At 40.1% G+C, this 12,989-nt stretch overlaps 2 protein-coding genes across 2 annotated transcripts; one reads left to right on the plus strand and one right to left on the minus strand.

Annotated features, from left to right (window-relative positions):
* Positions 1-729: 729 nt before the first annotated feature.
* LOC139328561 (uncharacterized) lies at positions 730-7,591 on the minus strand. The gene is made up of 5 exons (XM_070958344.1): positions 7,430-7,591; positions 6,303-6,653; positions 5,340-5,635; positions 4,297-4,424; positions 730-3,325 (listed from the first exon to the last, which is right to left on the minus strand). Exons 1-5 carry the CDS (start codon positions 7,527-7,529, stop codon positions 3,124-3,126), a joined length of 1,077 nt encoding a protein of 358 aa, XP_070814445.1. The 5' UTR covers positions 7,530-7,591; the 3' UTR covers positions 730-3,123.
* Positions 7,592-9,910: 2,319 nt separating this feature from the next.
* LOC139328562 (ADP-ribosylation factor 4-like) lies at positions 9,911-12,679 on the plus strand. Its single transcript, XM_070958345.1, has 6 exons — positions 9,911-10,195; positions 10,716-10,796; positions 10,892-11,001; positions 11,122-11,193; positions 11,417-11,539; positions 11,813-12,679. The coding sequence occupies exons 1-6, from the start codon at positions 10,129-10,131 to the stop codon at positions 11,909-11,911; spliced, it is 552 nt and encodes a 183-aa protein (XP_070814446.1). The 5' UTR covers positions 9,911-10,128; the 3' UTR covers positions 11,912-12,679.
* Positions 12,680-12,989: the final 310 nt, after the last annotated feature.

Below are 12,989 nucleotides of genomic sequence, written 5' to 3' on the forward strand. Positions count from 1 at the left end.
CAGTTGAGCAAAACCCTAAATTACATTCAAATAATGTTTTTAACAAATTTTCTTTTCAATCTGCTTATGTTAAACTGTGGTAGGGTTAAAATAAAATAAAAATCTGACAGTCTGCTTAATAGCAGTTTTGGAAGACGTTCTCACATCTTTTTCTGAAGTACGTAAAAAAAGTATTACCATCAAAATACTGTCAAAGTGCCCAAAGAAAAAGTATTCATTAGGCAAAGCAAGCTCATTTACATGGCACCATTCATACACAAACTAATTGAAAATGCTTCAAAAAAAAGAAATACAAAAAAAATAAGACTTTTAGAAAATATTAGAATTGGCAAAACAGTTTCATTCACTCATTCATCTTTATGCAGAATGGCCCATTTCAGGATTAAGTATAATATAGTAGTATACTATTATATACTGCTGGGTAGCTTGTGAATTTTCCTCCGGGGTTCAGTAAAGTCTTAACCTAAAATAATACATTGTAGTTTTCACCCAACCGGTCGAGGCAGATGGCCGCCCACCCAGAGTCTGGTTCTGCTCGAGGTTTCTGCCTGTTAAAAGGAAGTTTTTCCTCGCCACTGTCGCCAAGTGCTTGCTCATGGGGGAATTGTTGGTTTCTTTGTAGATAAAAGAGCTTGGTCTGTACCAGCTCTATATGGAAAGTGTCCTGAGACAACTTCTGTTGTGATTTGGCGCTATACAAATAAAATTGAATTGAATTGAATTGAAAATTGAAATTTATTTCTTGATTACATTTTGCATTATCAATCATAATCTGCAATGGAAGTAGTAACTAAAGTTACCAAATAACCATAGTAAAACATTTAGTGGAGTAGAAGTATTAAGTAGCAGACATGGAAAGGTACAAGAACCGCAAAACTACTCGAGTAAAGCTCTTCAGTAAATGTTCTTCTTCACGTTCCACCACTGTCAGAAACAAGACAGTCAAATGTTGGACAAATACAAAGTAAAATTGTTAATTCATAAAAACAAATGAGAGAAAATGGGAAGCATCTGTTTTCAAATGGAAGGTTTCCGTTTTTGTGAATGTACGACAACATCCTGTTAGCTTGTTGGGTCCTTTGAGTACGTTGCTAGCTTGTTCGCTTTGGCTGCTAATCAGTGGTGTCAATTAGCAGCCAGCTAATGTGGACAGAGGAAAAGTCTTAGCTTTCTGGCTAAGTTAGCTTGTGGCTATTTTCAAAATGTTATGCGAACAACACTTTCAGCCATTGTTCAGCCAGCCGTGTTATTTTGCTCCACTGACGATGTCATTGCTTATGCTTTTATTGAAGCTATATAACCACATCAATAAACTACTCTGATGGCCTGAAGAACTACAGTTTCCATAAAAGTGTAAGTTAGAATTGCTGTGAGGACGGTGATGTGGTCATGAAATCGCTCTCTGTTGACTTATTTTCACATGATGGCTGACGGTTGGGTTTCTTTGTTAGCAAATATAAATTAATCACAATCTCCTGCTAACTTAATTGTAACTTGAACTTTATTGTAAGCTTGAAGTGACTCTGTCACTGCTGACTGACTTTCATGACATTGTTTGCTTTTGCTTGATATAGTATTAGGGGGGGTGCGAGTGTGAATGTTTGTTTGTCCTTGTATGTGGCCCTGCAATCGGCTGGCGACCGGTTCAGGGTGTACCCCGCCTCTCGCCCATTGTAGCTGGGATAGGCTCCAGTCCCCCGCAACCCCGAAAGGGATAGGCGGTATAGATAATGGATGGATGGATGGATAGTATTGGGGGGGGAAACATTCAGGAGGTTTTAATCTAGAAGACTAGTGACGTAGCTCTCTGCGTCCCCAAAACTAACCAAGATGAAATGGACGCAGCAGTATCATTTGACAGTTTTTTAAGTGAAAAGCATGTTACAGACAAATAGATTGCAGGAATCCAGAGGAATATGGGTTCATGTTTTAATATTTTGGTCTGTAGCTAATGTTAGCTAAGTTCTTTTACTCCAGTAAGCTAAGTAAGCTGGTTTGTTTACAATCTAACTATTATAATTTGTTGAAATAAAATACCTTTGTTAATTTATTGTTTATTCATTCTAGTTTCCATTATATTTTTTAAATTATTATTTTCTGTTTTGCTGCAGAGCTGACATTACTGCAGACACAATGGTTGTTTTTGTCATTAAATCAACAGCTTCAGTTTTAATGCATTATCTAACCTGTTGTCTCTGGAGGGCAGTGGGGGTTATATGATTGTAATCTGAGCACACGGACGGCTAAAATAAAACACAAATTTATAAATTGTACAGTTAAAACTTGTATTAACATTCTGTTTTGGGTTGGTTTGTTTTTTTTGGCCACATGGGGGCAGCGGAAAGAAGCTTTTATTAATGTACCATCACTTTTTAAGTAGATATGGCAGACTTTATTTACACACTCAGCAGTTACTGAGCAACATTATCATTCATTTGGAGTTGTGTTTCTGACCTGGAATACGACCACCTGAATATAAATTCAGTATTCATTCTCTTTTAGCTCTGTGTTTGGTCTCCGCCAACTTCTGAGGGAAATATCAGGCTCTTTAGCTGCTTAAGGCTACAATTCAGATTCAAAATTGGGTGGGTTCCAGGAAAATGCTAATAAACATGCTGCCCCTAATTCAGTCATATTATACTCAGTCCGTGAGTGCTGAGCTAATAACCTTGTAAACAGTGCTTGTATGAACCAATGAATCAGAAATTGACTGAACGGACAGCTGAAACTGAACCAGCACTGAAGGTCATGGTGGGTGAGTCCAAATATTTAAAATGAATTTAAACAATGAAAATCAGCAAAGTGATTTGTTATTTCAACCCCTGATAAAATGTATGTGATTTACAATCAGCCATCTCTTTATTTTCTTTTTTCAACAATATACAAAAGAAAGGAAGCAAATGCATCTAAAAAGAGAATATAAAGTCAAAGTAAAAATGATTTTTGCTACTGAGGCTGTTTTGTTATGTTGCCATGAAATACTGTATAATCACACAAGTCAATCATGTTTGAATTCCATTCACTATTAATTATTGATCTTTAAAGATTGATTATTATGAATTTCGTATTATTAAATGAAGAACAGAGCACACAGCTCTTTGTACACATGCCCTGTGTGTTTCATTACAGCTGTTGTCTCTGTCTCTCTTCACTTTCCCCCACAATGGAAAACTCTCTGGTCTTCTTCACTCGCTCTGGTCGACGCCTTCTCCCACTGAGGTTGAATGGCTGCTTTGCCTGCCGCTCGTAGGTGTCCTCCAATAGTGCATATCCTCCAGGAGAATAAGTGATGGAGGACCAGGTGAGGACGGACCCACGGTACGACCTAAAACAAAAGCAAATTTTTAAATGATGGATTTAAAAGTTGAAAATTGTATTATTGTTATTATTATTATTAACAACAACAACAACAACAACAACAACAACGATGATGATGATGATGATGATGATGATGATACTACTACTACTATGACTAATAATAATAATAATTTAGCATGTTTAAGCTTGATATAGTTAAATTGGACAGCTTTTCAGCCAACAAAAAAACATATTGATAAAGGATTAGGGTATTGGTGCCTATACCTTATTTTGGGGAATGTAAACATATTTTGACCTATTTTTTCACTTAGATGTATAACATAGATGTAGAAATATGAGAGTTGAATGATCAACTCTGTCTGACGTGATGCAAATATGTTGACATAAGTAAAATTACATTGACTCTTCCTCCTTGAAAGTTTCAGCCTGTGAGCATGCAGATGTTTGTAGTTTAAAGACTTTATCCATTAGTTTTGGTCTTAAAAGCTTTTCCTCAATGAAATACTGTCTAAGTTCCCCATTTAAATTCAGAAATACATACACCTTTCCCTGAACTACCCACCCTTCAGATTTAATTTTAGCTGAATTCGCTCACTAGCTAATCTCTTGTCACTTTACACGGGGTGTAGATGAAATACTGAGATGATCCAACTCAAGATTTCACTGTTACTTTACTTTTACTTTTTGTACTGTTTGTTGTCATAGATATTTCTTCTCTGTGTGAATGTTAGTAACATCAGGAATGACACACACACTCACACACAGTCGTGTACACATAATTTATGGGGACATTACATAGACTTACGTTAATTTCATGAAGAGTTGCCCTAACATGACCAAAACCACTACATGTCTAACCCTCACCTTAATCCCAGCCTTCATCCTAAAATGTAATGATTTACATTATGGGGACCTGTATTTTGTCCCCATAAGGAGGGTGAGTCCCTACAATGTGAGGAATACATGATACACACTTACACGTAGATGCCGCCGGTCATGTAGTTGAAGATTTCTTTGTAGCTGACAGGATAATCCCACACCTGGACGTCTGTCAGCTGACCATCAAAACCTGTGAAATCAATCACAGGCTCACCTGACCAGACATACTGCGCACACACACACACACACACACACACACACACACACACACACACACACACACACACACACACACACACACACACATTTAAACATTATGTTTTCATCACTTTTGGGGACATTACACAGACTTATATTCATGTCTAAAGACTTACCCTGACCTTGACCTTAACCCAAGTCTTAACCCTGCAATTATATGATTTACATTGCTGGGACCTGCATTTTGTCCCCACCAATACAGTGAGTCCCCACAATGTGAGCATATTTATGTCCCCACAACGTGAATAATACATGGGCACAAACATGGACACAAACATAAGTAGATATTAGAAATGAGTAGATATGGGCAGCAACTGGGAACGGGTGGAGGGATATTAACAGCTGAGTGATGTGTTCGTTTGGGCTGTTTGAAGACCAGACGAGCCACCGCATTCTGGCTCATCTGCAAGGGTTTTAATGAGCATGCTGGGAGCCCTGCCAGTAAGGAGTTGCTATAGTCGATCCTCCAAAGCTGAAGACATTGTTGACAAACATGACATCCATTTTATAGAACTGGTTTGAGTTTCTCAAAAGCTACAATGGTCGGTGCCAACTGAGACTGGGAACACAACAAACTTTTATGATCACTTAAAAAGCCACCATCCCAGCAACCACACCTTTATTTTAATGAAGGTTTCAAGGCAAACTAACTAGTATTATTTTGTTAAGATAAAGCATGTTTCCAAAGTCAGGTGTTGACATTTAGATGTTACTCAGTATTTTTTTTTTCAAATCACAAAATATATTTGAAGCTGAATCCAACAGATTGTTTTACTGCTGTGTTTCAGCTGTTTGACTGAAATTCAGTCCCATTATCAGGTAACAGCAACAAAAATGCTAAACAAGCAGGAAATTTGCTTCAGTGTGTGTCACTCTGTCCTCACCTGATCAGGAAGCATCTTCCTGATGCTCATGTTTGGCCCACTGAACACCTGAGCCACCTTCTTCACAGAGTCCACAGTGAGGCAGACTCTGGTCCAGATTTCCTGTCCAACGTTGGACCAGAATCTTATATTCGGTCGAAAGTTCAGGGTCCTGTAACCGTATCTGTCAAAGGACAGTAGAAATTGAGTTTGGTCACGGGTTTCCAGCTTCAGAGGGGCTCTGCTGGATGGGCTGAGCGTGAAGAGTGTGGGGTTTCGCCGAAAGTCGGTGAGGAAGCGCAGACACACGGACACACCTGCAGGGGTCAGGGTTCACAAGGGAAGTGTTGATTAGCAAACGAGAAACTCAGGAACAGTTGTGTGGTTGTTTTGCTTTTTTCAGTATTTAGCTTGACCTTCAAGTGCATTATTTGTCTGAACATCTGCATAAAAACCTTAATCACGATTTCACGACATGCTATGAGCAGACAAATGTGATGGTATAGTGTTTTATGGACATTCTGAAATTTACCCACTGTGGGACTAATAAAGGTATATCTTATCTAGACATAATGTTTCAATATAAACCAATGAGGGACTGTAGACATCTGCTACTACCACACTGCTGTCTGCCCAGCACTGAAGCTAACACATGCTAACTGCATAGCATTGGTTCAGAATAAACTGATAGTATAATTAAGTCGCTGTACGTATAATTTATTTGTGTGGATTTCACATCAAGTCTATCTGCTCCCCTTGCGGTCAGAAATCAATTCATGTAGCTTTACTCTGGAAAACATCACCAGTGACCTTTTGACAGAGCAGATAGAGGGAACAATGTGCTGGATTCTGTTCCTCTTCTGCCTCTTTCCCACACAAGAATCGTAATGATATCGAAATTACCAGAAAAGAGAGCAAATCTGACACACTTCGTATCCTGACGCTGTGTTTCTGTTTGGGTCTGTAGTTTGTGAATGCACTTACCACTAATAGGTGGTGCGGAGGTCCAGGGAGGGTAGGTGGTGTAAGTTCTGGTGGGGTAGGGACGGGTGGTGGTGGAGAAATAGGGACGGCGAGTGGTGGTGAAGTAGGGACGGCGGGTGGTGCTGGTGAAGTAGGGACTGGTGGTGGTGGTGAAGTAGGGACTGGTGGTGGTGGTGAAGTGGCGTCGGGTGGTGGTGGTGAAGTAAGGTCGGGTAGTGTATCTATGGGTTGGGTAGGGAGCAGTGGGAGGCTGGGAGGTAGACGCAAAGAAAAAATAGGGGGGATAGAAAGATATTCCTCCTCTTTCAGACAAAGTGAACATCTTCCCATTTAGATTGCGCCCATAAGGTCCTGCAGAAGGAAAGAGGAAGAGACGCCACACAGACAACATGTCAGCATGATAGAAGATATTCCTTACGTGCTTATTTTTGATTGTGTGGTTGTCACATTTACACTGTACAATACAGTATGCTGCCATAATTACAGCTGATTGTCTCATCGTGAAGGCTAAGTGGTGATATACTGTATTTTTGTTCTTGCTTTTGTCAACAAATCCCATGAAAAGACCAAAAAAAACAACGATCAATACTCCCTGACAGCTGGACACTGTAGTTTCTAACAAATGTTACTCAAACAGCAGGAAATGGTGCATTTGTTGGAGACTATTTTCCACGGTGGATTGATCCGCATTTGGTGCTCTAGTGAGTGTTTCCAGCAGCAGGTTAGGGTTAGGGTGTGTGTGATCGAGTCACAATAAACTACAGTGTCAGCGCAAGTGCGACAGTGTGAGTCACTCTCATTTAATACACCGAGTGTCAGGCTCTGGATACACACTGTCGATCAAGTCAATGTCGCTTTTGGTACTTTCATGGGATTTGTTAAATACAAGAAAAATACAGAAAATACTAGTTATTATCCTGAAGTGTGCTTAGTTAACTAGTCGTACTCAGTAAAGGTCACTAAATCACAGTAAAAGACACATTTATATTTATATATGAAATAGATGATGTTTATGTAACTTTTGCTTACTCTGTGTGCCTGTGTGTGTGTGTGTGTGTGTGTGTGTGTGTTAGTGTGTGTGTGTGTGTGCGCGTGCATATGTGTGTGCGTGCGTGTGTGTAACACACCTGTTGTCGTCCACCTTGCATCAGTCTGTCCTACATTCAGCATTGCTGAAATCACTGCCATCACTGCAGGAACATAAAGCAGCTTCATCTTCATCCTCATCCTCAGGCGGCTGACCAGAGTCTCTGCTGAAGCGTCTGCGTGTCCTCGCTGTGTGAAAGTGTTTGTTTGTCTGCCGTCGCTGCACTTCAACTCCTCAACTTTCACTTCCTAGTTCTGTCGTCAGCCACGGTAAGTTTCATTTCTGTGCACAGGGACTCCTCCCCGTCTGTGACTCAGATGTGAGGTACTTGAGTATTTCCATTTCATGCTCCTTAATACTTCTACTCTACTACATTTTGGAGGCAAATGTTGCACTTTTTACTCCATTACAATTATCAGACAACATGAGTTACAAATTACTTCACAGATTCAGGTTATTAATTCAAAATGGTGTATTATTATGGATTAAGATACCTGCCATTATAAAGTAGATGAAATTAACGCCACCTTTAACAGCTGTAATATTAGTTTTTCTTGCACATTAATGCATAATACTAATAATAATAATAATAAACTTTATTCGCAGCACTAGCGACCTTCTTTACGACCTTCTTTAAAAGATATGCAGCTTAAGGTGCTCAATAAAATACAACAATAACAAAAAGAAGAAACAGTTCAAATGTTATGTGTATAAGGTTTTGGGGGAGTATGACTTCAGCTAAACTACATGAAGTGTGCTTAATTGTTTTTATTCTTATATTAAGCATCAAGACAGCACAGGTTTGCACAATGAAATGTCAGTTTTCACCCCTTCATGCCACACAAACACAGAACATACAGTATACATTCATATTTCAATTATAAAGTTACTGATATACATACATTTGTATATGTATATGGTATATAAGTAACTATATTGTTTATATACATATATACCACAGTACTTACATATACACCCAGGGAGTCATTTATTTATGATGGGGGATGAAATGAACACTTTCACAGTCTGAGGAAAGAAGCTGCTCTGTGGTCTGGAGGCTGGCCAACAGGCTTTTTCCCAGTATTTACTGTCAGTGAAGCCGACACGGTTGTGAAATAGAGAGTTCAAATATAGTTCGTGGACTTGTGGACTGGATATGTGGAGCAAAGAGGACCATGAGACATCTTTCCCTGAGCCTCAAACACACCACAATCCATCAGTTTCATTTCCATTTTTGGCGAATCTGGGTATAAATACTTCAGTCCCATTGTATTTGGAGAGCCTAGTTTGGGAGTTGCTTTTTTCCCTCTTCCTCCCTCTTGTTCTCCTTTTTCTTATCTAAGTACAAGGGCGCTGCTCGTGTGAGAGATTTGTGCGACAGTTCTCCCACCCGTCTTTTTTTATGTTTCTTGGACGGGATGTAACTGAAATGCAATTTTCCCTCCGGGGGACTAATAAAGGCATTCTGATTCTGATTGTGATAAATAAAATAGGAAAGTTTCAAATCTTTGGGGTAGTTTTGATCACTGTGAGCAACCACAAACTTAGAAAGACACAAACTAACAGACAGTCCAGCCTTTGAGACTAATCCACGACACACAGACAACAGACTGCATCAGTTCTGCCAACAGCAGCAAGAGGCAGAGCAACACTTCCTGCTACACTGCAATCTCCAGGAAGATACAGGAACCAAGGGCGTACTACCAAAATAAAAGTCAATCAAACAACAGAAAATTCAGTGTCTATCTTGTCAATTTTGTCTGTGTCCCCTGCTCAGCCGCTGTCTCTCAGCTCCCATAGTTCCGTCTCTAAAAAGGCTCAATAGTTGCCTAAAATAGCTGCTCACTGCAGTTTCTATCAAACATTACTGAAACAAAGAGAAATAGTGCATTTGTTGGGGACTACTTTCAGCAGCGGATTAATACACATTAGTGCTCTAGTGAGTATATCCAGCAGCAGGATGTGTGTGGGTCAAAATAAACTGCAGTGTGTGTGTTCATGGTATTGAAGGAACATGTCACCTGATGCAACAGCGCGACTCACTGAGGAGTTTTAATACTTTTTGGAATAAGATGTCAGGCTTTCACTGGACAGATCAGACAATCATTGATCATTGATGGTTTCTGTCTCTTCATTGGATCACATTATGTTTCTGTCCAATGAAATTTCTCGTGCTCTCTCCTGAAAAACATCATGATGTCACACTTCTGATGCAAGTAATAAATAAATATTGATATATGATAATATATATATAAGAAAAAAGCCAGAATAATAACATGTAATATCAGAACACAGTGCAGCAGTGTTTCTGCTGGCCAGCAGAGCACATCTGACCTCTGACCTCTGCATGCTCGAGTTTGTCCATCTTGTTTAATGGCTTAGAAGTGAATGGGAGACAGTAAAAGTCATGAGTCCACACCTTTGCCTTTTAATCGTGTTCATGCCAATAAAGCAAATACAAATTTGGAAAAAAAAGAAAAAGAAAAAAAAAGCGTGCCTTTATTCTGAAGGTTGTGTTAGCAGAAGTGTTGTTTTCCGGTGTTGACGGCGGTTCCACCGTGTACAGAGTGACAGCAGCCGGGATGACAGCATGGATTACACACACACACACACACACACACACACACACACACACACACACACACACACACCGCTGCTCTATAAAAGGACAGACACTCAAAGACCGACACAAACACAGGCGGAGATTCACGAGCGGTTTGCATCTTTCTACCGGAAGTCATGGGCGTCATCGTCTCACACATTTTCTCCAGGTTCGCCTCCAAGACACCTGTCCGCATTTTAATGGGTGAGACTTGACTGCTTTATTATTATTATAATACAGAAGTACCAATAGTTACTTTTCTTGTATAATTTAGTGGTTTTATTTGATTTTTTTCTCGTGTTCTAATCTGTAAGATTATTAACAGCAGTAAAATCTGAGGTGTTTCTACTTTAATTTAATATTTGAGGAAGCATGACATGCTTCTTGATACTTCTACTTCAGTTCAGAGGGAAATACTGTGCTTTTTCTCCACCACACCATAGTTGGCATTAGTGACTTGTTGATTAACAGTTAAGCATATAACACAGGAGATATAAGATGAGCTTTAAAAATGTGATGCACTGATATTTATAGATGAAACCGCCTGACTTTTACTTGTAATGGAGTATTTTTATAGTGCAGTTTACTTTTACTTCTACGTAAGTCAAGGGTCTGACTCTGTGTGTGTGTGTGTGTGTGTGTGTGTGTGTGTGTGTGTGTGTGTGTGTGTGTGTGTGTGTGTGCATGTGTGTGTGTGTGTGCATGTGTGTGTGTGTTGCTGCAGTGGGTCTGGATGCAGCAGGTAAAACCACTCTGCTGTACAGACTGAAGCTGGCTGAGGTCGTCACCACCATCCCGACTATTGGTCAGTCACCTGTCCTAAAGCGCACGTTTAATGCAGACATGAAATAATACAAAGTCATTAAATACACTGCCCTGTGTGTGTGTGTGTGTGTGCAGGCTTTAATGTGGAGACAGTGGAATATAAGAACATCAGTTTTACAGTTTGGGATGTTGGTGGTCAGACCATCATCAGACCTCTGTGGAGACACTACTACACTAACACACAGGTAATGCTACTGCAACTACTACTACTGCTAACACTACTACTACTACTACTACTACTGCTACTACTACAACTAGTACAACAGAGAGACTCACTGAAAGTTGCTCTGTCCATCTCTCTTCAGGGTCTCATATTTGTGGTCGACAGCAACGACCCCGAGAGGATTAAAGAAGCTGCTGACGAGCTGCACACGATGGTGAAGATACACACACACACGCACACACACACACACACACACACACACAAACACACACACACACCTGTGCTGTCTAATTAAATCTCCAGTAGTGGTAGCGATGGTCGTAGAAACCACAAATTAAACTGAGCTAGAGGAGGACGTTGCTGATTGGTTGATTTAAACTCCTTTCAACCTCCATCTTCCCTGTTAAACTCACCTGCTTTGTGTTTTTGTGTTGCAGTTGGAGGAGGACGAGCTGAGGGGCGTGGCCTTACTCGTCTTTGCTAACAAGCAGGATTTGCCCAGAGCCATGTCCATCAGTGACATCACAGAGGCCTTGGGCCTATCAGGAGTCTCACGGCCGGTAGGTGTCCGTGTCATGCGTGCAAGTTCTACTTTCCTTTACTTCCTGTTCCTCAGTATTTTGGTGCATCACAATAAATATGGTGAGAGAGAATAAGAAAAAAACAAGTGCTGTAATAGTCAAGAAACATAAAATCCAGTAAAAAATGTCTGTTTTAAATGAAGGTGCTGTACAACTTGTGCAAAAGTTCACAATGTGAACTATAACGTGGTGATATAAACTTCTGTCAAGCTGCAGCTAAGCTAATGTCTGTCCGTCTGTGTGTCTGTGCAGTGGTTTGTCCAGGCGTCCTGCGCCGTCAGCGGTACTGGTCTGGCCGAGGGTCTGGACTGGCTCTCCGACCAGATCCTGAAACGGCAGAGGCTGATGTGACGCTCTCTGTGCTCTCTCTCTTCATGTCGGGCTGTCTCCTTGAGGAAACATGAAGGGTCTTTTGGACTGCTGCGTTCATGGCATGCAGGGAATCCTGTAGATCCCGGCTTCCTTCTGAAAAACACTTAGAATCTGCAGTCCGTGCCAAATTTATGTCACTTTAGAGGAGTCAAAAGATCAGTTTGAATTAATTACCTGAAACCGCTGCTAGCCTTCCCTGTGGTGAGCGGCGTCAAAGGTGGTAAATATCTGTGCCTATTCAGCATTCTGACGTGCTGCGTACTTTACAGTGAACAAACAGGCATTAATGTGTTTTTATTGTTCTCCTGTTTACGGTAAAACCAGTGTGATGTGATGTGATCTGCTGAGTGATCAGGACCAAACTGTTTAACGAGCGTCTGATGAGCTCCAGTTTGGGAATCACTGTTTCTGTTCTGTTCTGTCTTATATAGGAAACAAAGTAACTGCACTGATTTTTCATGTTTGAGAATTATCTCACAGCAGACGTTAATATTCAGCTCATCTGTTGTCAGAGATTTTCCTCCTGAAATAAACTTCCATACTTTTACAAGTCAGCACTGTTTTCAGTGAAGGTTTTGCTGGTTTTGGTGGATGAATTTGTACTATTTGGATAATCAGTTTTGTTATTTCCGTGACATTATGGCCTGTTCTGTTTTTTCACCGTCTTTATGGAGAGGTATATTTTTATATATGTAATTCATTTTGTTGATACTGTATTTATTTTAGAATAAAGTGGTTTTAGGGGCCAGTTTGTGTGTTTGTTTTATTTTACACAGACTGACCTGCCACAGCTTGGCAATACATGAAAAACTGTAATCAGAAAGAATAGAAATTACGATTTGAATAGGAAATAAATGTTCACACTGATGTAGTGTGTCAAGCTCGTTAGCAGGCGAGCGGAGAAGCTGAAACAGCTAAAAGTAATGGAAAGAAGTCACAGATAGCTAAATGTAATAAATAAGCAAGAATAAACAAACATGAAACTAAACAAAATCAACAATTCAGTCTGTCCGACATTCGGCTCGTGGAGGTTCGTTTGATTTTCAGACACCATCAG

The sequence above is a fragment of the Chaetodon trifascialis genome, chromosome 3 (assembly GCF_039877785.1).
Source record: "Chaetodon trifascialis isolate fChaTrf1 chromosome 3, fChaTrf1.hap1, whole genome shotgun sequence".
Taxonomy (NCBI): Eukaryota; Metazoa; Chordata; class Actinopteri; order Chaetodontiformes; family Chaetodontidae; genus Chaetodon; species Chaetodon trifascialis.

Coding starts and splice junctions, on each gene's coding strand:
- LOC139328561 (XM_070958344.1), bottom strand. CDS start 7,529: ATGAGGATGAAGATGAAGCTGCTTTATGTTCCTGCAGTGATGGCAGTG. Junction 5,636..6,302: donor CTCCGCACCACCTATTAGTG/GTAAGTGCATTC, acceptor TGACCCCTGCAG/GTGTGTCCGTGTGTCTGCGC. Junction 3,326..4,296: donor ATGACCGGCGGCATCTACGT/GTAAGTGTGTAT, acceptor CTTTTGTTTTAG/GTCGTACCGTGGGTCCGTCC.
- LOC139328562 (XM_070958345.1), top strand. CDS start 10,129: ATGGGCGTCATCGTCTCACACATTTTCTCCAGGTTCGCCTCCAAGACA. Junction 10,196..10,715: donor ACCTGTCCGCATTTTAATGG/GTGAGACTTGAC, acceptor GTGTTGCTGCAG/TGGGTCTGGATGCAGCAGGT. Junction 10,797..10,891: donor CACCACCATCCCGACTATTG/GTCAGTCACCTG, acceptor GTGTGTGTGCAG/GCTTTAATGTGGAGACAGTG.